The sequence below is a fragment of the Typopeltis vanoorti genome, chromosome 5 (genome assembly GCF_054136105.1).
Source record: "Typopeltis vanoorti isolate ZY-2024b chromosome 5, IOZ_Tvanoo_1.0, whole genome shotgun sequence".
Classification (NCBI taxonomy): domain Eukaryota; kingdom Metazoa; phylum Arthropoda; class Arachnida; order Uropygi; family Thelyphonidae; genus Typopeltis; species Typopeltis vanoorti.
The window spans coordinates 107,220,343-107,247,482 of record NC_143553.1 but is presented as its reverse complement, the minus strand read 5'-3'; the positions used below and the strand labels follow the sequence as shown (position 1 = coordinate 107,247,482).

The 27,140-nt window shown below is 34.6% G+C and overlaps 1 protein-coding gene across 2 annotated transcripts in view; it reads right to left on the bottom strand.

Moving 5' to 3' along the window:
- The window catches only part of Dis3 (exosome complex exonuclease RRP44-like protein Dis3), a 310,868-nt gene extending 305,565 nt beyond the window's left edge, over nucleotides 1-5,303 (bottom strand). For both annotated transcript variants that reach the window (XM_090392656.1, XM_090392657.1), the window contains exon 1: nucleotides 4,953-5,303. In XM_090392656.1, coding sequence (XP_090248782.1) covers nucleotides 4,953-5,174 — 222 coding nt within the window. In that variant the 5' untranslated portion in view covers nucleotides 5,175-5,303. The remainder of the gene's footprint in view (nucleotides 1-4,952) is intronic.
- Between the last annotated feature and the right edge of the window lie 21,837 nt (nucleotides 5,304-27,140).

Here is a 27,140-nt window from a genome sequence, read left to right as displayed (position 1 = left end):
TATTGACGTTGAAGGAAAAAGGAGTTTATTGTTGAGCATTATTTTTATTCACACAGAGTTCATATGGAGTGTATAGGATGTGTTGAGCAAAAAAACATTCCATTTCATGCACAGATATTCCAAGAGGACAGAGCAACCAGTCACACATCACGTAGTTACAAAGCTTATTTATCAGAATGCTTTACTGGGAGGCTCATTCCATACTCTTCATGTTCTCCTGATCACACATCACTTGATGCCTTTGTTTTGGGTATTCCACCATGACCACCTTCAAACCTTGATGAACTATGGGATAAAATTACATGGATATGTCCAGCAGATATCTCAACCCTTCTTCTCCAAGATGACAGAGAACCTTCAGATGTGCTACAAAACCTGCCTCGAAAGACAAAGCCCATTTCAATCACGTAATCCACCATCTTTAATGCTTTATTCGACCAAAATTCCAGTGATAGATGGGGACATACATATCAGGTGTAAATATATTGTTGTAATTATTCAGTACTTTTTTTTTTTTTTTGCACTTCCATTTATTGTCCATAATGAAAGGTCATTGTATATAACTTATTCATAAAAATAATTCAATAGGAAAGAGATAATAAAGTTTACAAAAATAACAGAAAATGGACAACAGTACCAAATGAGTTGGGCTAACTTGTTGCGATGTCATGCCAATAACATGATCCAGTTTCCAGCTCATCTTTGCAAAGATAACTTTGCTTTTAAACTAACACTATCAAAAAACCTTTTCATCACGTATGTTCACCTACATAATTACACTAAGCATTCATTTCATCAGCATTCACAATTTACAACATGAATTACAATTCATGTTGTAAATTGTGAAAAAGCTTACACCAATACTATTGCATACCTATTTAGGGTTAAAGATGGTGCTAGGAGAATTATAGTTTGCAGTGAAGGGTATCTCTGATTTTTATAAAAATGGTAATACCTTGCAAGTTATGCAAAATAAAATGTTGTCTGAGAATAGTTGACTATTTACTTCAATAACATTTGGATGCAGGTCAACTTTTACTTTATAACAGAAGGTGAGAGATAAGTAGCACTTCTGGTTGTTATAGATTGGAATTACTTTACATTTGGGAAATATTGGCAAGGTACAGTTGACGATATCTTCATGCAAACTAATGTCGGCAGAAACAAACAGTCTACAAAGGAATTAACTTATTAAATTAATTACATAAGATACTATCTCCTGTTGAAAATAAAAGTTCTTTATTACATTCATTGGAGGTCACCTGTGATCACATAACTTGACAGTAAATGAGATGTTTTAAAATGGAAAAAAAAAAATCATAAATTATGCAAAGAAAATAAGGCAATACATTTTGAATTAGGTTGAAAATTCATTCCCCACTTGTCTCTGATAATTTGCCTGTGGCAAGTGAAGCTTGGTGAAGAACAAGCTGGATCCAGGCCAAACATGTTGTCAGGATCAGAATTTCACTTTTAAAGAAATGTTGAGAAATCTTGGGAATATAAGAAGGATTTGTGGAACAAGGAGCGAAGAGAAAAGCTATTCAAAATACTGCAGTTATGTGGCAGAAATGGGACATTATATTGAGCAATACATAGTCTCTATTTAAGCTGTAAGTCAGTAGATCGAATTGAATGAGGTACAGGAAGATGGCTTGATGTTAAATCGTGTGCACATTATCTCCACTGCTATTCACTATCACATTATGAAGTGGTATTAAATCTGATATCAAAATCAGTGATTTAATCTTAGCTCTTTACTTTATGCAGATGATGTTATACTTATAAATAAATCCAGTACAATTCTGTAAGATTACCTGACTAAACTGAATAACTGTTGTAATAAATTTGGTATGAAAATCAGCAATAAAAAGACAAAGACAATGAAAATGGGCAGAAACAATGAAAACATCAATTGTATCCTGAATGGAAAACCTGCAGAACAAGTAAAACATTTCAGCAACTTAGGCACAATTTTTAGTGAAGACAGTAAATTAAATATAGAAATAGACAACAGAATTAGGCATCTGTATAAATTTATATGGATTAATAAAGAAATTAGTCAAAACACTAAATTAACTGTATACAAGAAAGTGTTCAAACAAATTTTAAGTTATGAATCCGAGAACTTGGTTAGAAATAAACACTTCATCAAATGCTGGGGACTGTAGATATGAGTTCTGAGAAATTTAGGGGAGTGAACAGATGCCATTAATGGCAGTATCACATTAACAATGAGGATATTAGAAAAGAACTTGCCATTCTTAGCATTCAGGAACATGTTAGGAGAGCTAATCTCAGGTGGTGTGGTCACAAAGAATAGGAGAGGTAAGATTAGCAAAACAAGTGTTCTTTTCCAGGTGGATTGATATAGTAAAAAGTGCCTTATCAGACAGAAATATAAGATCTGATAATGTTGGAGTCTTGACAGATAACAGATTAATTTGGAGGAAAATTGTTGATCGGAAGTTTCATGTAGTACCATCATAATATCCTGTATTCCCTCCAAGGATACATATCAAGAATTTGATGATAATTTAAGTGGGAGTGGTCACTTTTAAATGATACTGCACTCATGAGAAAGATGACAGAAAAGGTTGATGACATTAACAGTGGCAGTGTTCTAATCTTCCTCTTCTTCAGATTAGAAACATAGCAATGGAATATATTCTAAAATCTCAAAGAAGCTTTAAAAAGATTTATAACCTACTAAATACAAAACTGTCTGAAGCAAATTTATTTGAAAATTATGCAGAACTTTTTTTTTTTTTTTTTTTGTAAATAAACAGATTGGGGAGAGGAAACCAAAAATCCCAAAAATTATCACTTCATTCAAAAATGACATCTAAGCAAGTGTAAACTCATCTTTCTTTCTCTCCCCTATCTCCCAGGGAAGAAAGTGTGCCACAGTTTAGGAATCTGATTTAAATAGTTTTCCCACCTGAGTCTGGAGACTCAGGTGGGAATGTGTGTGCGCTATGGATAGCACATTCAGAAGAACGAGAAATGACACTGGAGAAAAAAAAAGTCCTTGTTTAAAGCTTGTGCAAACAAGAGCATCTGTAAGGGCTTTTCAACTCATTGCATATGACAGCAGTTTTCCTCTCAAAAACAAGCACCCTAGTTGCCCTAAGGTGACAGCCCCACTAATATGATACCTATCATCATGGAAGAAACTTGACATAGGAAAATATTACTTTCAAGTCTCAAAGAAATATAAAGTAGACAAGAAAATATGTGTTTTAATCTTAGCAAAACAGCTTATTACAGTTTTGCAGTAATCATAAGCTGTAAAAATGTCAGAATCATAAAATTACATGTTTCACAATAACATTCTTGATGTCTTGTCATTCATTGTCACACAAATGAACTTGAAATTATTTTTGGTTATGTGTTACAGATAATTATCATTATCAGACACTTCCAGGGAGTCAGACTGAGGGAAGCCATACATCACTAACACTAGTTGTCACACCCCTTGAACTAATTCACACTACATGCACAAACCACTTAAATGGGAAAACTGTAAAACTATCTGACCACCATTTGACAGATAGTTTGACATTAGACATTAATTTGCCTTACCATTCTGGAAAGGCAAATCAATGCTCTGATAACTGAAGGTCGAATAATCAAAGTACAATTACATGGTGCTGTATCAGAAGTCAATTGACATATAGAGGATCAGTTAATTGAGGGGTCATTTTGGAAAGTTGTATAAACAGTGGATTACTGTACTTATTCATTGCTCTGCAAGAGAAAAAAACATAGCTCTCACTCATTTCTTAATTACATGCAAACTTCCATAGATGACCCTTTGTCCTCCTCCATATAACAAAAAATTACATCAACCAGTATCTTTCAGAAATTTATAGGTATCTACCACATCACTCTTCTTTTTCCTATTTGCGAGCATGCATCTAGAGTTCACATCTATCCTCATAATCAACAATCCATAATCCTAATATCATCTTTGCCTTTCCTCAGAACCAAGGAGACCAAATCTGTAACCACTAGTCAAAGTAGTCATACCGGACCTTGTAAAGAGGCAAAATGACTTGCTTATCTTCTTATATACCAATGTTTGTTCCAACATCACAATTATCCTCTAGATTGTATTTGCAATTTTTGCTATGTGACCTTCAAATTCCTATACACCATAACTACAAGATCCCTAGCCTCTAATTTTCTCCAAACGTAATCCCACTAAAATAATATGGCAAAAAAACGTGCAATTTTTATTTATTAAATGGTATGTCCCAATACATTAATAGGAATGATGCTGTATCACACACAAAGAAAATATTTTTTGTTTTCCAAACATTTCATGTGAAATAATTACTGGATGTAGCAAAAGAAAAGGGTGAGAAAGTTTAAGACATGAGTCTGTTGCCATGGCATGACAGAGTTGAGCTGAGAAGGAGGGTCATAATGCATAGGTTATGCAGGGAAAATAATGTGGAATTTATGTGCAGTGAGTCTGATGGATGAAAATAGCAACAATCAACTGTATATTTTGTCTTACTGGCCTTAATCTCATATGCAGACTGACCGCCTATTTGCACATGTGTTATAGATATGTATATACGTATGATAAAACAAATGTAAGTGCTTGTTCATATTTCAAAATTAAAAAAAAAAAAACATTACTTCCCTCTTGTTTCCCACTTTCATTTCAATTAACGAACAAAAATTATTTGTATGTGTGGCAAATAATGTAGAGTGAATAGAGATCGTGTGGTGTTGTGACCTCTCGCGAAAACATCGACTTCAAATGCATCTTCTTTTCAGTCAAGATTTATACAATAGCACTAATGAACACCCTCCCCCCCTTCCGCCCTTAAATATTTTTAAAAACATCAGTATATCTAGAGTTGGATACCAACGGACTTTGATGAATGGCCATTAAGCACTACACATAACAAAAATATATTATTAAATTTTATTCTTACCTGATGTAACAGAACATTAGTATCTGGAATAATGTAGTGAGGAAACGAACATAATTCGCTGTAGCCAATCGGTTTATTTTCTAGCAAACCCTTTTGAAGGCCAGGGCAATCAGTGCAAAGGAATGATCCACAGCCAATATCATCTCTAAGGTAGTGCTCCCGCACAGTTTTCAACACACCGCCTTTTTTTGTTTTCTTAACAAAAGATCTAGAGGTAATCATCTTCACACAATAGCACGTTTAATATATTAAACATACGTCACAAAAAATGAACTAATTATATATAAAAATATATATAACAAAAAATATACACAAAACACAGAGAAGAAAAGCAGCACGTGCGTGCATGAATACTAGCGCCCTCCTGTTTACTATATGTGCTTCTTCTCAAAATTAGAAGGAACAATTCTTAACGGACAGATATCAATTATATAAACTACAAAAGCAATCTAGAAACTAGAGCAATGGTTCAAGAAATGGCGAATCGACTTCAACGCAGATAAAGGCACTACAGTTCTATTCACAAGACAAGCATCCCAGGAAGGGCGAAATGGTCATGTTCACTACGCAACTAATGAAATGCCTACAGAAAGTTTGAAGGGAGACAAACGTACAATATTGTATCTCAACCATGAAAATACCGCTTCAAAAAATTGCATATTTTCTTGAATGTAGAGTCGCAAAATAGTTCTTCCGTACGGGCGGCATATAGCCTAACAATAGTTCTCATGTTCTTGCACCCATCCCGTGGCAACCAGTAGCCCAATACTTTAAGGATATTAAGGATATAGCCGGCCTGGCTGGCTGAGTGGTTAGCGTATCCGCTCTTCAGCCAAAAGGCTACGGGTTCGAATCCCGCCCTGGGCATGGATGTTTGTGATTATCTGTGGAAAAACTAGTAGTGGTGGTCTGCGGTAGATGGCGTTGAGGTCAGTTGGTGGATAATTAGTGAATGAGTGGTGGAGACAGTTGTACAGCAGGTGCACTCCCTCGATGAGTCTTTGGACTCCCTGGAGGTTTCAAATAATAATAATAATACTAATAATATAACTAGATAAAGGGCTTCTCTTCACGACGAATGTTGATTACGTCTCTAAAAGAAAAAAAAAAGACAATACAAAACTATACCCGTTACTTAATTGACTTCATCTAGCTAAACACGTAATTTAAATTGCTCGTATATAAAACGTCTATACAAGTTGCTCCTATATCAGACGTCTGACAAATAGTTCGCTTACCAGGAGTTACACGGCAGATTCAACAGTCATCAAACTACACATTATATCCATAATAAATGAACAGCGTTCAACGCGCCTTGGTTGTACAGCAATAACCACAGTCCTGATGTTCTGCACCCATTCAATGAGAAGCTGTAACCAAATACTTAAGGATATGATAACTAGATATGATAACTGTACACTACATGCCGCAGTTGTATAGCTTTACCGATAGTCAGCTTTTTGTAGATCAACATTTTTCTAGGCAAAGCGGCAGCAAAATTATTTTCATTAATCTCTTCACTGACTCATTAATACTATAATCGGTAGCCTACAGTAAATAGAACTAAATAAAACATTACAATATACAAGCGTCCTAAATCTTTTCCGAGTAAGTAAACTTTCAAACTTACTACGTATAGCCAACAACGGGCAAGCCAAATGCTCAAAAATGTCCCACGCTTTCTACCATAAAGCAACAGACTACAACGCACAGGACATTTCGAGACACAAGCGTCTCGAAAATATATTGGAAGTTTTTTGCACTTGGTTTGACTATAATAAATTTAGTTTAATCCTTTATCCACGTGTAAGTAAACAAAGTTTGCACCTGAAGTATCTTCAGGACTGAGGCAACTCGTGGTAAAGGTGAACCAAGCTCTCATCACTACTTGTCTTAGTATCTCCCATAATGCAAAGCACATCTCTTTGCAGACATGTATAATGCTATGCATTAAGGAAAGGGCCACTACCCAGACCGGTTTCAACATTTATTGAGGTCTCATCAGAGGGAGCCAGACCCAGAGGTGGTGATAATAAGGTGGAAGCAATGAAGAGGTCATATTTACCTATACGAGTTGCCAAAAAGTGCCTCACCTTATTTTTAAATTACTCTGGATTTAGAGAAAGATGTTGGAAGTTTTTTTGCACTTGGTCAGACTGTAATAAATTTAGTTTAATCTTTATTCAAGTATAAGCAAACGAAGTTTGCGCCTGAAGTATCTTCAGGATTAAGGCAACTCTTGGTAAAGGTGAACCAAGCTCTCATCACTACTTGTCTTAGTATCTCCCACAATGCAAAGTACATCTCTTTGCAGACATGTATAATGCTATGCATTAAGGAAAGGGCCACTACCCAGACCGGTTTTGACCTTTGTTGAGGTCTCATCAGTGGGAGCCAGACCCAGGCTTCCACCTTATTATCACCGCCTCTGGGTCTGGCTCCCACTGACGAGACCTCAATAAAGGTCAAAACCGGTCTGGGTAGTGGCTCTTCCCTTAATTCATAGCATGTCTGCAAGGAGATGTGCTTTGCATTATGGGAGATACTAAGAGAAGTGATGAGAGCTTGGTCCACCTTTACCACGAGTTGCCTCAGTCCTAAAGTTACTTCAGGTGCAAACTTTGTTTGCTTACACTTGGATAAAGGATTAAACTAAATTTATTATTGAAAATGTATATAGAAGATAAGTTTCAAATTTACCGACGATAGCCCACGTTGGGTGAGACAAGTGCTCAATAATAACCTCTCACTTAACAAAGAAGAAACCCCATATTATTATTCTTTCCATCAGGACAGAAACAGTGTGTGTGTGTGTGTGTGTGTGTGTGTGTGTGTGTGTGTGTGTGTGTGTGTGTGTGTGTGTGTGTGTGTGTGTGTGTGAGAGAGAGAGAGAGAGAGAGAGAGAGAGAGACTTGAGTGGCTCAGTGATTTTGACGAGGTCCTTCGGTTGTAGAGACTGATTCGAATCCCATCTAGGACCAACGCCACCTTTATCAGGACGTTTCAATGGATGGTGAGTTAGAATGGCTTATCCTCCCAGAAAATCGAGTCTTTCGTCCCGTGATAAAGCAGACTTAGGAGAATGCACGCAAATGAAACACTAGAATAAATATTTAGCCATGACTAACTATATTATATTAAAATTATAGTGAGGAACGCAGTTATACAGAATGCAGTTATACAGATGCATTTGTTTCACTATATTCCTACCTTTTTTATGCATTTGTCCTTAAGGAATGGATTGAATTTTTTAAAAATTACTTCATTTCGAAATCCCTTCACTCATGTAACTGGTGTGAGTGTCTGCATAGTAAAAATGATATATTATTTTTTTTCCGCAGTAACAGTGCTAGGTCAGATTTAATTTCAACTCCATAGGTGCTCCTCGTTCCCTTCCCTTGCCAGACACCTAGAAGCTTTTCCTGTGGCATTGGCCTACGAAGGAATACTTACGATGCAAACGAACAGGGCTCCTTACCAAAGTTGAAGCAATAAAATAAAGACCTTACTAATTCATCTCGGAAGGAAAAGCAATGCCCGTGGACATAGAAAACAGATTCTTTTATGCTAATATTGAATCCTACTTTCTTCGAAAACAATGCTCTCACACACAAATACTACATCAGCAAATAAGAGACTAATTAAATTTCAGTAGTCAACATAATCACCAATGTTATTTATCTATTTCTCTAGAAAATGGAATTGGGATCTTCGCAACCGAAGAAAAGTCTCCTCTGGAAAAGTATTTGGAAGCCTAGCCAAAATTCTGACCTCTCGCGCATGGCAGGGAACTGTATATTTCAGCTACACCTCACTGGCACAAAAGCTGACACCAGTACTTATAACCTCGAAACAGCCCTGACAGAACTAACAAAGCCAAAATTAACGGTATCAAAAGGCTACCCCTGAAATTGCTCATTAATTCATCAATGAATGAATATATACACGACTCAGTCACCGGAATAATATGCATATTTCCAACAGTCACGAAAAGCCCAAATTATCCTATATGAAATGCTTCTGAACACATTCAATAATGTCTGCACAACCTGCTGAAGATAATCAAGACATGAATATCTTCAGCAGGTTGTGCAATGGAACTATGTATACTTTCTACTTATCTGTCTCTAACTATCAAGTTTTTAACCATCACAATGATTCTCCGCGAGGAAGGCCACTTCAGGAAACAGTATCGCTATATTGCCAATCATTCAGAAACGGATAATCTCTAGTCAAAAACAGCGACGTACCAAAATTCCTATCTCCGTCATATGCTTCTGATTTGGAAAAGTACAAAATTTCACAAGGAAAAAATATTGTTCTACTGATGAATGCCTGCCAACCAATAATAATCATTGTTTGAATAATGAAGTTCTTCAATGCGCTAAATTTAAAATACCGCCAAGAAACTTACCTTCCCTAAAGAGATGACCAAGAAGCACAGATTATAACTACTCTCTGGATAAAGCAAATCAAAATTACAACCCAGCCTGCCAAAAATTCTGAACTGCATCTTAGAGAAGAAAATAAATTTGGCCTTATTAAGTTTGCCACTGTCTATTAAAGAAAAGAGGTACTAAGCAGGAAAGTATACTACCTTACCATAATGATCTAGAAGAAGAAGAAACTAAGGTGTACTTCCTCACACTGATAGCCCTACAACTATGAAACAAATGTCTATCATGCAGAAAGTGCAAGTTTCCTCTAATAAATTAAATATAAGCCTCAGACACAACCATAATCACAGAAATTTTGGGATCTACACTTTAAGTTAAAATAATAATAATAACAATAAAATAACAGAGCAGAGATTAAGGAGTATAACAGCATGTACTACCTAATTAATGGACTACACACACAATACCAGGAGTAACATCAGGTGCGAACTTATAATCCGTATTTTGTAACACAATTTTATTATATATTTTGTTTCTCAATGCTTCTGACTAAGACAATAGCATAGCGCTTGACTAGGTACAGAAATATCATGCAGAGTTAATATTTCTGCAAGAATCATACATATCAACTCATTCTTCATCTAAACTCAAACCCTATGATAAAAATGGAAGAAGTGGCCTTACCTACTTCACTATACAACCAAAGAATACCATGGAGCAGTGCTGACCTATGGCATCATCATCGATCCCTATAAAAACTTGAACTGATTGCAGAGAAGCCGATTATTAGTGAAATAATTAGTGTTACTGATACAAAGAATCCAACAACACGTGAGATCCTGTTAAATAATAAACACAGGAATATTATATTCAGGGATATAGTCATCAAGAAGCCTGTGTAGCTCAGTGGATGTGGCGTTTGCGTACCACGGCGCTTGGCCGCACGAAGGAAGACTTGGTTTCGAGTCTAGTCGGCGACTAGAGGAAATTTTTCTAAGCCTTTTTTCGACCGGTTCCCGAGTTAGTCGATCTCTGGCACGGGCAAGCGGGTTTTTCCTCCCGGAAACTCGGGTTTTTCGTCCAGTAAACTCAAGAAAATCGACCTTAGAACCCACATTATTTCAGACATTAAATATATTGTGTTAGGGTTAGGGACCACTAGATGGCGGCACATTTGAGCCGTCTCTCTTCACTGTGTACCGCTTAATTAGTGATAGCCTTGGGCCATCCATCTCTGATTGGTACCAGTGGAGATTGAATTGCCCACTCAGTCTCCAAAAGTTAGATAGGGCTAAATGGCCTCGCATACTCCCCGTATACGGGAATAAAAAGACGTTAGCTGATTTTTTTTTTTTTTTTAGTCATCAAGAAAAGGAAGGATTATAAATAGCATTCATCACCAAACACAAAGATAAACGTCTTGATTAATAGGGAATTTCAAGTAATATGTGCATATTTCAAAATAGAAAATTCAAAAAACGAACTTAATTATGTCAAGTTCCTGCTAGATTTCTGTTCGGGATGCAAACCACTAACACCATCTTTCAACAAAAGAGATGAGCACAAATCCACATCGAGAAAATATATCAGAAAAAGAGAACATCTTTTTGACAATGTTATTATTGATAGTAATATGCTCAGTCTGGTCTGGGATATAAGATTATATATTGAGAATATTAAATGGCAACTGATCATCACTTAGCTTCAAGAAGGATAAAAGAATATCATATGGAAAAGCAAAATATATAGAGAACTAAAACGAATTAAAGTTGCATTTAAAGGTGAATTGGAGACTGTTATTAAAAAATAAACAGTTTGAAAATAGGAAGCAAACCTTAAAGTCTTAATAGTAAACTCTGAAGAAATCACTTATTAATTCAGAGAGAAAGGGACTTAAAGTTGTTAGCAATGAAAATGAAACGAAAGCCAAACTTCATGATGAAAAGGATACCGAAAATTCCTAGCAAGTAACAGATAAATACTCTGAAGAAATAAAGACTAAAATGTAAGAACTCAAACCAATCTTTTAAAGTAGCTAAACAAAACAGATAAGAATAGAGTATATTAATATCAGAATGATGGCAAAATACTCACGAAACTATTGAAGAAGTTACAAAATGAAGGAAAAGAGTAAAAGGAATCAGGGTTATAAAAGGCGATATGAAACCTGATGATAAATTGAAGGTCAGGAGTATTTACTTTGAAAGATTATTAAATGAGTTAAGTAATCAGATAATCATGGCGGAAAATATTCAAAAGGAATGCATTAGTTAAGAGTGTATATCAATCCTTGAAGTGCAGAGGAATTCTGAAGTGTAGAAAAGCAGCTGGAATCGATGATATTCAACTAAGAGTAATCAATTATGGAGGTATGAAATTTCAACAGGGGCTATACTATATAATTCAGAAAGGCTTCTGTTGCCTTGTGGAAAAAATAGTTTGGATGCATCATGCTAAGCAGTTGAAAGAAAGTGCATTATAAGTTCGATTCTAGTCATTACTGACTAGATGAACTTATCTAAGCCTTTCTTTTTCGGGTTCCCAAGTTTGTCGATCTCTTGCAAGGGAAGTACATTTTTTCACAAGTAAAGTCGAGTTCTTAATGTTGCAACTCAAGAAAATCGATTGTACAACTCACACTATTTCAAACAATAATATATTAGGTTAGGGTTATGGACTATGAAATGATGGTAGTTATCTAGTATATGCTTCACAGTTTAAAAATCATTGATAGCTTGGGTCATCTATCTCTGATTGGTTAAAGGTGAACTTGACTGCTCTTCAGTCTCCAAAAGTTAGATATGGCTAAAACGGTTTTGCTTACTCTTTTTTTGGAGAATAAAAGGCATTAGCGGATATCATTATTAGCCCTGTGCATATGGTCAAATTCCGGATGGTTGGAGTTGAGCTGCCACATATAAAAAGTTTCCCACGGTTCCCATATATTGTAAGGGAAACAAACAGAATACTAAGTTACAGAATAATTTCATTAGTGAGTGCTCTATGTTATTTGTTTATTTAGCATATGGTATAATATAGACACATGACATCAGAATATATAAATACATATTTGTGAAGACAATAAAAATGAGACAAGTAATGCACATATACAAATATCAGGTAAAAAAAGTCTCAACTTTTAAGTCTAGTTCAGATAGCTAATCAAGAGCTGAAGGATCGCCTCAAAAAAGTCTCTCAGACCACAATGTGCTGGACAGTTTGGTTTATGGTCCCACAGTCGCATTGGGGTGTAGGTGATCTTCCCCCCCACTTGTGTAAACTGTCTGCACAGATACCATGTCCTGTGCGTATCCTATTTAGGCTTTTCCATAGATGACATGGAAGCTCAATCCCATTCGGATTTTGATTGGGAAGGATATACTTGTTCTTGTTTAAATCTGGTGGCGATTTTTCTTTTCAAGTTTCTAACCATCTCGAATTAACAGTGAAATTTCTATTTACTAGTTCTTCAGCCAGTATTAGTGGAGGCTGTCGGGATTTAAAGCGATTCATATTTATATATGGGAGGTCTTCATGTATCGGCAACAGGGGATTGCTGTTTATTTTTTTGTATTCTTTCACTAGAGTATTTTGTCTGCGTAGGTTCAGTGCCGTATTGTTCAAAGTTGGAAGCCACTAGAGGAGAATGGATTTGGACATGATGAGGACAATAACACAAACTGTTATTGTCCTCATCGCTACATTTATTTGCATTTCGATTTTCTTGAAAGAGGACTGTTTAGCCATACTGATGAACAATATTCTGCTGCAGAGTAGACTAAGGCCAACGTGGAGTATCGCAGTGTTATAGCAGAAGAACCCTATGTAGAACCATATAGTTTTTGTATGATGCTATTATGGGTTCTGATCTTTAAAGAGAGGTTCTCCAGATGTCTTTTGAAATTATAAGTGCTCTAGGTAAGATTTAGGCATGCAACTTGAGAAGAGACTATGAAAAATTGTGGAAAAGAAACTTGTTGGTAGGCAAGCTGGTTCAGGCCAAATAAGGAGCATTAGGATCAGATTTTAACTTTATGACAAATAGTTGAAAAATTATGAGATTATTACAAGGATCTGTATGTTAGTTTCATAGATCTGATAAAAGTATAAAACAAAGTGCCAAGAAAAAAGCATTTCAATATGTTACAATTATATAGGGTAAATTGAACATTATCTCTCTCTCAATTTTAACTACTGTCTCAACACAGTGAAAGAATGAACAGGCGATATCCGCCATGTAATTTACACTACTGCCATGTATGTCGGTAGTGTAAATAACCAAAAAAGTAACCAAATTATGTATTAATGACCTCAATTATCAATATTATTAATAATTCCTGAATTTCCACGTAAGTCCTCAATTATGATTATCAAATATTAATGACATCACGATCAGCTTATTTTTTCATCGCATAACCACGCACTTATATGTTGTAAAAATGAATTCGCCCAGTTAAAGGAAAACCATTAATAAAACAACAAAAAAAAAGTTGAATTTCCAGACAGATTTGACCAGGAAAGAACAATGAAAGTTAGAATATCCTTTCCCTAAATCGAAAACTAGAATTAATAGAAGAATTAGAGAAACAAATTATAAAAATTGTATGCATATTTAAAAAAGGCTAAAATAAATAAATAAAATAAATCTGTTAATGCCTTTATTCCCTTACAGGGAATAGGTGAAGCCGTTTTAGCTATATCTGACTTTTGGAGTCGGGAGAGAAGTTCAATTTCTACCGGCAGCCAACTAAAGAGCTGGAATAAGATATTACTTAATTTTAAGCGGCATCCAGCCAAGAGGCGGTAGAGAAGTGCTGCCATTTCGTCGTTCCTGACCCTAACATAATATGTTATTGTCTGTTCACGAAAACTGTGCATCGGTTGATTCATGGGAGCGTGATGTCATTTTTGGGGACTGGTGGGAAAGTTCATTCGCACTGATAGCAAATCAGATATTTGGCCAAAGAATGTCAGTAATGATAAACGGTATTCAGCAAAGAGACAGCCAACAGTGCCACCATCTCGTAGTCCCTGATCCAAACACAATATATTTTGTGTTGGAAATGGTGTGGTCGATTTTCGTAAATTTAAGGTAGTGTTATGAGTATTTAGAAATATATATCTAGCTTAATGGAGTAGTGTTTGCATTCTCTGTGCTAGGACGGTCGATCTCTAGCACGGGCAAGGTTTTCTTTCTTTTTTTTTCCTCATAGAAACGTGTGTTTGTCTTCCCATAAACGCGAGAATATCGATCCCAGAACCCATATAGTTTCAGACAATAACATAACGTTGGGGGTTAGGAACCCAGAGATGTCAACACTTCTCAATCGTCTCTTCGTTGAATGCTGCTTATTAACTGTTCCCTCGGTTTCCAAAAGTTAAATAGGGCTAAAACGCCCTCTCCTACTCCCTCTAAGGAAAGAAAAGGCATCAGCTGATTTTCTTTTCTTTTCTTTTTTTTTTTTTTTTGACAAATGAAAGATAATTGCGATAAATAAACTGCAGGTGAACTTCTGTGAATAGGTTTGATTGCCTGCATTTCAGGAGGATGAAGAAAGTGAGGTTTAAAACATATGACATTTTGGATAAGAAAATTGTTGTTTCCCCCTGTATAAAGCTTGATCTGATTGTTTCTGGGTGCACAAAGATCTGATGAACTTCCTTTAGAAAGGACAATAAAACAATAATGGAGATAAGAGGTGGTTAACTAGAATAATATCAAGTCTTAGAAATTAATTGTGAGGGGAAAGCAAGGGAGTGTTACAGATATGATAGACCTCAGAACATTCTTGGCATATAAGCAGCAAGGTCTCACTTTCAAATGTGACAGTTTGTCAGCTCGAAGGAAGGATCGAAGTAAATTTCTTTATCCTAATGCTGTTGTCGTTGGCAAACATGCAGAATTTGTTTGGGAACGTGAAACAGAAAAGAAAGGTATAAGTAGAAAACCAGAGAAGATTGATGACCAGCTAGTTGGCGTATTTCTTTACGCCAAGCTATTGAAAATCGAACTTGGAATGGTCATCTTCACGTGACCTAGCATAAAAACAAATAACGCCAGGTCATCTGAAGACAGACCATTCCAAGTTCGATTGTATAGGAACTTTTTCTAATCCTTTCTTCGAGAGCGGCCCGAGTTACTCGATCTCTGGCATGGCATTTAGATTTTTATCCTACAACGAAACTTGATTTTAACTCCACATTTCAAGAAAATCCACACAGAACTTGCACTATTGCAGACAATTAACATGAATGTTAAGATTTACTGCCGCGAGATGGCGCAGTTCTCTGTCGTATCTCTCTCTCTCTCTCTCTCTCTCTCTCTCTCTCTCTGTATGGGTGGAGACAACCTGCTCATTAGTCTTCCAAAAAGTTAGGGTTAAAGAAGTTCAGCTTTTCAGTTCAGTTTATTTTATTTATTTATAAAAATAAATAAAATAAAGCACGATAGAGTAATAGTATTCGGCAATAATAACGACGACAGAACAATACGGGTGCTATTTTTGTATTCACTACAGGCATGTTAAAATTGCCAAAAGACAAATTTCAGTATTGTACAGTACTATCATACGATATCTTTAATTATCATGCCCCACCCATCCAATAACTAGTTATCCTTTCAGCAATTTTCGAATGAAATCCCACTGTTAATGATGTTTAATTGATGTGAACTCCGTTATCGAGGTTAAAAAAAAGTGCTCACGTGAGCACTTTTTCATTTGATACTTGTAACTGAATATGTTATTAATAGTATTTACAGTAGAATATTCTTGGATGATTTAGAAATATTTAACTAGTAAAGCCGTTATAAATCTACCTGATTACGGATTTCTAGAACTTATCATTCTCTTCACCTTATGAAATCTCATATCGAACAAAATGAAGATCTCATACATATGATGTGCTGTGCTGCCTCAATTAGATGCCGACAGTTAATTTTTATGCGATTGCGTAGTTATATTTTTAGAGTCTTCGTAGCTCAGTCGGTAAACCTTACATCAGACGAGCAATCCATCCAACCAACAACAGAAATACACCATCATCTCTTCCCAATGGAAATAAGGCAATTCCGAAGTACAATCGGAAATAAAACGCGTAGCTCCCCACTTCCATCAGAAGAAATAGCACCTGAATCATGTGGAACAGATAGTCCACCGCAGGAAAAAGAGTGATCCCCTATCTCAAAGGAAACAGCGAACTCAGTGCTTCATATTTAACAGAAAAAAAAGAAAAACTAAGACTGTAGAATTTAAGTGAAAGCTATCTATATGACTATAACAGCTACTTGTAATATAATATATATATATATATATAATTTACTATGCATTAAAGAAAAAAACAATGTCTTAAACCTAACTGAGAGAAAAAGTAAAGCTAACAAAGCTGAAAAATACCTCAACTTAATTAATGTAAGAGAAAATAATGTACGTGTAACTGCCAGTTATGAGACTCCCTGTTTATAAGTAAAAGAAGTCAAAACATTGTAAGTGAACAGTAAGGTATTAACAACATTATAATATAAAGGATGAAACTTCAATTGAAACGATGATATAACAATCTCACTTCGATGTACATATTGTATATATAATTCATAATGATAAAAATAATTGCAACAGTTGTTAATATTTTTTTTTTTTTTTGTAAAAAAAAAAATAGACGAAACCCTTTGGTCAGAAACACCTAGCTTCCATTCTTTTTTCTGGTCTCTTTAGATTAAAGGTGAGTTAGCCGATCTTATACGTGGTAGAGGTTTTTTTTTCACCTGGAAACTCAGGTTTTTCGTCCCTCAGAACAGGCAACCGGCCCTGTCAACACACATGCATTTACAGACATGAATACTAAAAAAAAAAAAAAAAAAAAAAAACGCCTTTATTCCCTTATAGGGGGCGAGGCCGTTTTAGCCCTATCTAACTTTTGGAGACTGAGTGGGCAGTTCAGTCTCCACTGGTACCCAATCAGAGGTAGCTGGCCCAAGGTTATCACTAATTAAGCAGTACGCAGTCAAGACACGGCTCAACAAGTGCCACCATCTGGTGGTCCCTAACCCTTACACAATATGTTTAATGTCTGAAATAGTATGGGTTTTATGGTCGATTTTCTTGAGTTTACGGGACGAAAAACCCGAATTTCCGGAAGAAAAATCCTGCTTGCCCGTACGGGAGATCAACTAACTCGGAAACCGTCTAAAAATGGCTTGGAAAAATTTCCTCTAGTCGCCAACTAGATTTGGAACGAAATCTTCCTTTGTGCGGTCAAGTACCGTGGTGTACAAACGCCACATCCACTGTGCTACATAGGCTCTCATGACTGCTTAAGACATGAATACTTATGACAGTATGTGGAAGAGATAGGGTCCTCACCACATGTCGTTACGTCCGTAGTTAACCATGAGTCACATCGTGGTAGTCAACCTCCTAGATAGCCACATGAATGGGAAGATATATTTAGGTAAGTGAATATTACTTTCATCAGTACTTACTGGCGAGAGATTTAATAAAACATGTTTGAATCACCATCAGTTTGGTTAATGAATACACTAATTTTATTATCTGAATTGCAAATAATAACTATGAAATTACTGTTATTTGTGATAGGAATTACAAACAACAGCAGTAGCTAAATACCAGAAATAAAAAAAAGAGATAGAAATAGCATAACGCATTTAACTGATACAATTAAATATATATATAATCAAGCTTCCATCTTTTTAGGGCCAAATGTAAAAGTTTTGGTGCCTGATTTTTTTCACCTCCATCCTTCTTCCCAAACCATCCATCTTGTGGTGATTTATTCTTTCAACTGCAACACGTACTCTCATTGTAATTGCTATTTAAGAAGACCATTGAGCAAGCATTGTAGTTTAAAACTACCAGAAAAATAAAATGTACACCTACATGTGTTTCTACGAACCATGTTCAGCTTCCGCAGAGTTGTATAATAAGTATGCAAAAGGGCTAAAATAGTGATTGCAACATTATGGAAATGAGATGCATAGAGAAATATTGCAAAAGTACGAACAATAACAAGTCATCCATGCCATGTACCATGAATGAATTCCTTAAGAGGTTTTAAGTAGCATGAGTTCTTGTTACGTAATTAGAAAGATGTCGAATTAGGAGAAACTTCATGCAAGTGTAAATCTTGCTTCTTCAACGAATAGTCTATCTCGTCCTACATTGTTGATATAAATGAATAATCACCTCAGAAGAGATTAAAAAAGAATATTCATGAATTTATGAATTCATGAATGCATGCTACTGTTTTGTGCTTAATTTGTATCTATTAAGAAAATTATTTTTCAATGATAGCACATTTGTTATACAAGAAGTAAAAGCTAATATAATGTTTGATTTAGAATAATAACAAAAATAAAGAAAAAATCTATAAAGTAGTCAGACCAGCACTAGCATATACAGCAGAAACTACAAAAAATAGAAAAATTTATTAGACAAATAAAAGAACGTAGAAATCCATATTTTTTATTATAGAAAAATCTCTTATGAAAAAAATAAAATAAAATCATTGTATTGTATCAACCATTGAAATGAAAATTGAAAACAACAATATTAAACAAAATTGTGCATACGTCGATTCGATTCTGCAGCGTGTGCGTTCACCTCGCTAGGCCGCGCGAAGAATGCGACCTAAGTTCAATTCTAGTCGTCGAACTAGGATTGAACTTGCTAATGACATTTAACGAAGTCATTCTGATAGAATGATTTCCACCGAAATGAATGAAACATTAAATCAAATGCAGACTTTTTAAAAAAAATCATTTGGCTTTATTAGAATGAAATTCTATTAAAAGAGACCACTTTTCTTTATCTAAAGCAACATCAAATCATGTTATGAATGATTTCTAGTGAGACCAACCTCTACACTCAAAAACATACTAATCGGAATTCTGGAAAGAACACTTTAAGTGATTCCTCCCCCCCTCTCCCCTTTTAAATTCGGTTAAAGCTATTTAAGACAAGAGATGTAATTTGTTAGCAATTTTAAAAAGTTATATACTTTCAAAAATTACAAATTTGCCAGGACGAGGCCTCGAAAACGTGATTGTCACTGTCATCAAACGTGGCACATTTGGGAACCTATTAACCTATTTAAGAATCATCGTACGCGTAAAACATTGGAGCTCACGACAGACTAGAATGTATTTTCGGATCAAGTTTAAACTATTACATCAAACATTGTATGATGAAATATCCATAACCAGCACGAATGATCATTTAATTTAAGGACTTCGAGCTGAAATATGACCTAAAATTTCGAATATCCATATTCGTATTTTTATTTTAATTCAATTTAATTAATTTATTTTTTGTACTCTCGGAAGTGTTAACATGCATTATTTCCTTTTCCTTTTTTTTTTTTTTTTTTTTTTTTTTTTTGTATGTCGCAATTCAAACATGTTTCTTTCATGAGTGACTTATGGAGTCATCAACTCTACAGAAACTTGAGAAGTTAGTCGGTGATTAATATCTCTAGTATCGCCATATGATGACAATGAGTATTCTGCTTTTTTTTTTTACGAATATTTTGCGGTCCTATTTTATAATGTAAATCAGAACTGATATTCCACCTGAAAGGAATGCATTTATAATGACTGAGTTGTTAATTTTGGTGCCACTGTATAAAGCTTAAGCAAATTATTATTTATTTTGATTAATATCAGTCTAATGATTACGGGATAATATTATTTTTGATATTTTTCATTTTATTTCTTTCTTTCTTTTGAAATTAGTAGGTAGTCTGTCTCTCTCTCTCTCTCTCTCTCTCTCTTCATTATTGAGGTTGAATGCATTCCGATAATGTGTTGTATAAGAAGCAGTTCTCAACCTTAACCTTAGTATTTACTGTATTTGTAAGTAATGTGTATTCTATGGTCGATTTTGATGAGTTGCGGAATTAAAAACCGTGTTTCTTCTTGGAGGAAAAATTCTACACGTATGCTTTGAAGATTGGCCTAACTCCGAAATTGGTTAAATAAAGCATAAAAAAAAGTTTTTTGATTTCTAGAATCGAACCTGTAATTTTTCTTCTGCAGACCGAGAATGGTATAATTTACTATGAGGGTTAAGAAATCAAATGAAGGATAAGAGTGAAATGAAGAGGCAGTTGTTACGTATGAATAAGCATAAGTCACTCTAAGTGTGTTATATGTGTGTGGGGGGAGGGAGGTATTTATGTGCATTGATTTTGTGAGATCATATAGTGCGAATGTATCTCACTGCCGTTAATCCATTCATTTTTATTATTTATTTTTGAATATCCATATTTAGTCTGTCTAGCAATGATTACTTCATCATACATAAGAAATTAGATAATTCATTGAGTTCATTCATAGTCCCTTCCCTAAACTAAATAGATGTCTCCTGGTTTAAGGCTGAAATAATAATAATATTTTTTTTTTTTTACAATGGCAAAGTTTATTATTCTCATCAGAAATTATTTACAAAAATTATAACTGAAGTATTACTATCACATTTTCTGTTTACTGTAGGTATTCATTACAGAATGTTAAGTAAATAATGTTAGATAAATACTACTACTGGGGTAATAGTATTTGTAATGTCTCAACTGCATCCTCGAAGCGTTGTAATTAGCTTATCTGAGGATGACACTGGTTATATATATATATATATATATATATATATATATATTTGGCTGCTGTGTTGGAAGTAGGCAGGTGTTGGGGAGGTCAAATGAATGATCTGAAAGGTCTGATCAAAGTGAAATTGCCGATATATCTTGTGTTATTGCATCTGTGTTGATGGTTCACATTCTTTTTTATTGTGGGCTTCTTTTTTTTGAGCTAATTAGGAGGCTTTTTTTTCAGCGTGGCAGCCTTTCTATGTCTTCTGAGTTTTTAATTTGTATCGACTTTGAAGTTTGTTACTTCCTTATGAATATCTTGGCATCTCTGGTCCACAAAAATTAGTAATTTTTTTCTACGCTTGCTTTCCTTGCTTGGTACAACAGATTCTGGTTGTATGGTGTTAAATATTTGGATAGAAAGATTGGTGTGTTGTCTTGCTGTGCGTTCAAGTCCTTGACAACTGGTTTTTTCTGCCTGCTGGCTTTTATAAGATTGTCTCTTGTGGACTTGTTTGTAAGACGAATTATGACTGGTGCAGGTCGTGGTAAGCCTTGGTTTTTCCTCTTCCTAGGAATCCGATTTACCGTCTGCATGTCGTTAAGTGGTAGGGGGATATCAATTGCATAGCCTAATTTTAAAACCACGTCTCTGAGGTTTTCTGTAGGTGCTGTTTCAGAAAGACCGTTTATGACAAGATCTTCTTTATGTTGTTGTTGATTCGTATTGTAGTTTTAGAGAATGAAGTTCTTGACGGAATTCGGATGTCTCTTTCATCAAATTGTGTTGTTGCCTGTCATTTAGTGCATAAATGTTCATTTTAATGTCTTTTACCGTTTGCAACACTTTTATCAATTATTAATGTTTTACCAAAATTATTATGTTTTACAAATCTTCATATTCGCTAGATATTTTTGTTATTTGTTCGTTCTGTTTATTAAAGAGTTCTTGCACAAGGTCAACTAAGATGGCTTTTATGGTCTCTAGACCGTTTTCTATTAGTATATTTAAAGAGTTGAAATTATAGGATTCACCTGCATTTTTTTTGTCTGTTCAGTTCGTTGTCTGATTTTGCCTCCGGTATAATCGGCTGGGACGTAGGTGGCTGCTTTAGGTGCGTTTCTTTGTTCTTCCTACAGAGTACGCACTTCCATTCCTCGCGTGTTACATCGGATTTATATTTATGTTGCCCGGTTTTTCCTGAAAAGCTGGCACATTTTAAGTGTAGAATCCTACTGCATTTCGTACAAGTCATATTATTTCCATCGGATGATAAATCCTCCAGGCATTTGATATACTTCATGACTCACCTTTCTTCCCTTGGGCAGTTATGGCATGATTGTAAAGATGGCGACGTCCTTTGTTCTTCGCTCGTTGTTGATCACGGCCCTCTCTGTTCACTTTTCAACACTTCAAAATTTGGTTTCTTCTTAGCCGTTCTCGTTGAATTTTATATCACTGTCTTCGGCCTGATAAGTAGGGTTACTTGGGAACACTTTTAACTTAAAACAGGAGTTGGAACCACTTTAAAAGTATAAGAAACTGGAGCAGCGATATCACCTTCCGCTCGTTCGTAATAATAATAATAATAATAATAATAATAATAATAATAATAAAATATAGACTGCATTATTCTTATTATTCTTATTATGTCTGTGTGTAGTATGCATAACAAATGCCAATAAGGTTAACACTGATAACAGATTTATATGCATCAATTCTCTTAAAAGTGTACGCTGCACGTTAGCAAATATCGTATATAAGTTTTTTTTTTATTTTTAAAGTAGTAACGTTAATTTAAGAAAATGATTCTAATTTATTCTACATAATATAATAAAAGCTAAAATAATAGCTTTTTTAATCTAAATCAAATATAATTATAATATCTCTAAATTATGTAAATATACACCAAAAATAGTTCATAGAAATGCCAAAAACTTTATTGGAAGCATATCCTCCCAGAAAGCCGAGATTAAACATTTAAAGTTACAACTATGTTAATACTATTACCGTAAATCGCTTGACAGAAGCTGCAAATTAGGTAACATGCCGAAAGAGTTGCCAAGAAGAAGAAACAGTGATGAGGGACATTGATAAGTAGAGAGAAGGAGGTCACAGCTGTGATCAAACCACATCTAAACTATTGGGCATATGTTTTCTTATCTGCTTTACGAGTTAATCATGGGAATCTATGTTTGCTCCTCAAGACAGAAAGGGTTCAAAATAAGTGAACTTTTAAAATATAGATTCAGCCCTTCCAGGAGCTCAGGAGCTTTTCTTGGTCCCTGACCATTCAGAATGTTCTCATCTCTAAATCGATTCCAAACAATTATAACCTAATCTCTTCCTATCTCCTTTCAAACCCATAATTCTCTCTCCCCCCATCCCCCACTCTCTCTTTGTCTTAGAACCGGATGTCTTCTGTCAGCACCTCAGATATCAGAAAATTATTAATATTTAATGGAATAACAATCATTATAAAATAATTTATGAAAACATTTATATTATCGATCAATTGCTATGCATTATTGCAACTTTCCTTTAAAAAAAAAAGGAAGAACATAAAAGGCATGAATGATATCTCTGTATTGTATTCTTGTTAACTCTATGTTTCAAAGATCTGCCTGTCGATTTTCGTAACTTAGAATTAATTAATTCTAAATTAAAGTAGTTTTGGAAGCTTACTTGCTACCGAATCTAACAAATCTGCTAAAATTTTTCAAGAAATTGTTTTTTATTTTTTTTAAATCCAGACATTTTTCACTGTTTTCAGAAATCGCTACAGATGAATGCGTAATCTCTAACATATCATGATTCTGTCCATTAAAACTACTTTGTTTCTGTAAACGAGTCAAACTTTTCAGATAATCAAAACAGCAAAAGCCTGTCTTTCAGTCATCTTTCTATTTAACTTATTTAATACAATAAGACGTGACAGATGTGATCGAGCGATATGTTATTATAACACTATTGTATTAGCCACTTTGTAGACTGTGTATCGGTGAACGTAATTATCTACGTATTAATTGGCCATGACACTGTGGGAGGACATTATGAAATACAGGAACAGAATTCAATATACGTGTTGGAATTATATATTCCACATTTAATACGAAGGGAAGTTATACATCCCACATAATTATTTCAAAACACAATGCTGAAAAGCAAAATTATGAATAGTACAAAGCATTTTGGAAGTGCGTGTTTCGTTTATTAATCACCTTTTGTTGTGCTTCCATGGGAAGAAGCGAGAACGTTTATTTTATATTATTGATTTGTATTTTTTATGCTAATCCCACTTGCGAAAGGTTGTTACCACCGCGGGTGAACCTGTTAACTAAACCGGAAATCCTTCTAGTCACCAAAACGCGAACTTTTTTCAAGACACTTGGTAGTTTCCAGGTGAGGAAATTCATCCACTACCTAAATCCCTAAGAAAGTAGAATTTAATGTTAGCTTTGTAAGATAGATAAATAGATGATAATCCAAATATGAATTAATTGCAATCGCATCTTGAAAATCGTTAAAATCAGAGATAATTTGTGATCAAATTAGTACAGCTCCTTATACTATATATTAACTGACACTTTCTGAAATTCTGTTGAAATAACAGATGTGATGAGTATGTGTGTGTGTGTATACGAAGGCATTCGAACAGTAAGTAGTTGAACAGCAAATTGGAGTATCCCATATTATGTCACGTTTTTGGCTAACAGCAAAGCATACAGTCTACCCTAGCTACGTTCACTTTTTGGATAATAGCAAAGTGATCATAACAGCTATCATATGAAGTTCTTGGCCAACAACAATAGTCTACCAAGCATCAATTACACAGGATTTTAATTTAATTTAATTTGGATTATTTTTCACCCTATTGTTTTTGCAGGTTACACTTAAGTCTATTTGTAAAATTCAAGACTATTCTAACCAGATTATTATTATTATTATTATTATTATTATTATTATTATTATTATTATTATTATTATTATTATTATTATTATTATTATTAACAACAACAAAGATTAACAACAGCAGAAATGAAGTTTATGAGAAAAACTGCAAAGTATACCCTATTTGATCACAAAAGAAACGAAGATATTATGAAAGAATTAAACCAAGAACCAGTAATAGAAAAAATTAAAAAATATAAACATAAATGGATGGAACACGTTCAAAGAATGAAAACAGAAAGATTACCAAAATAAGCCTTAAAGTACAAGCCATTAGGAAAAAGAAAACCAGGACGTCCTCTTAAACGATTCAACGATGACTTCTAAGGCCGGAACAGGCCATGCTAGGCCTAAATCCTTGAAACGGATGATGATGATGATGATTTAATGAAATTAAATAATAATAATATTATTATAATATTAATTTCATTTAATGAAACACAATATATTCGTTCAGGCTTCTAGTTCAATGACACATCAATACATTCCAAGTTATCGCGCGCGCGCGCGCGCGTGCGTGCGTGCGTGTGTGTGTGTGTGTGTGTGTGTGTGTGTGTGTGCGTGCGCCCGAATTTCTCAATCATAGATTTCGTAGCTTCCCAACACGGCAAAATAACCAATAAATAATAACCAACTGGTGTCATCCTCAGATAAGCTTAGATATAAGCTTCGAGGATGAAAGCAGAGAAATTAGTTCTCATCCAAGATGTATCATATGTAACCAAATGCATGTAATGTACATATCACATGTAAACCAATGTATGTAATGTATTTATTATATGTAAACAAATGTATGTAATGTAAGTATCATATGTAATCAAATGTATGTAATGTATGTAATAACTGTAACAAAAGTATGCAATATAGAGGTGATTATATCCATTGATATCGTATATATAGAATGTAAAATTGCAAAGAAACATCTGTAATAATCATCATTATGAATATTATAATAATATACGTTGTAAACAGTTATTGTTATTATTATTATTTAAAAAAAATTTTATGTACGAGAAAATATTTGTTATGCATAACTGTGTTCATATAATGTATGTAATTTATCTGAGAAATAATAATAATAAAAATTACATGATACCTCCGAGGAGTCCAAGGAGGTGATTGTGGGAAAGCACTCTCCACTACAACCTTCTATTCTGCACATAACACCACTATCCACCATCTACATCTCATGCTCACTAATAGTAATTCTGCGTGTGTTCTCTGGCCAGTTTACCTGCATGCGGAATGAAAACTTAAGTTTCAGGTAGAAAACATCCTGCTACCTGCATGTGAGGCAGCTAACTCACTTTCAATTAAAAAGTCCACATACGATTCCTCGTCATGAAAAAATTGAAAAGTCTTCCAATCGACAGGCACAGTGTTCTTTTCCTCCAACTGAATTACGGACACAACTAAGTTACTATTGAAAGTCACTCAAAGTTTGAGAGTTTTTTTGAAAGTTATCTGTAATTATGTGAGTGATGTTTCAATAAAAATAAATAGAATTTTAAGGACTTAAGTATGCCCTTATCAGTGTAAGATAAATAAAGCCTCATTATGTAAGATAATTTATCCTCCCGTATGTAGATGATCCGTTGTACATTAGTATGCTATTAATATGCTACATGTTTTAATTTATTTTATTTTATTTTTTTAATTTGTCCCCCCCTCTCCCAAGGGCAATAATAATATATCAAGATTTTGCCTGTATCTTTAACCACAGATCAGTAACACTCGCGGAGAGTATATGCTATTATTATAGAGTTATTATTATTATTACCTATAATGGAAGGCTAAATACATAGTAAAATAAATACTATGTGTTTATTATTAAAATTAAAATATTTAAGGGTTTAAAATTGTTACATTTTAATGAAAATAATGTTCCTATTCAAAATAGGATTTAAAACTAGCTGATTTCAAAGGGACGCGAAGATAAAATAAAACTTTGAATTAAAATATGTCAGAAGTTACTAAAAGCACCACAGTGCTGTAAGTGCAGAATTTTTCCTCTGATATCTTTAAAAAAAAACGGGAAAGAAATAAAAAACAATATTGATACGTGGTGAATACGCGGTGTATTCACCACGTATCAATTTTTGTTATTACGGAACCACCATGGAGACTTATCGCCGAAGGTCACTCTAGGCCACACAAATTTGTCGTACCATTCTTTAAACTCAGTGACCGTTTGCATCTTCACTACCGTCCCAGGCAACCCATTTCTCATATCAACCCATC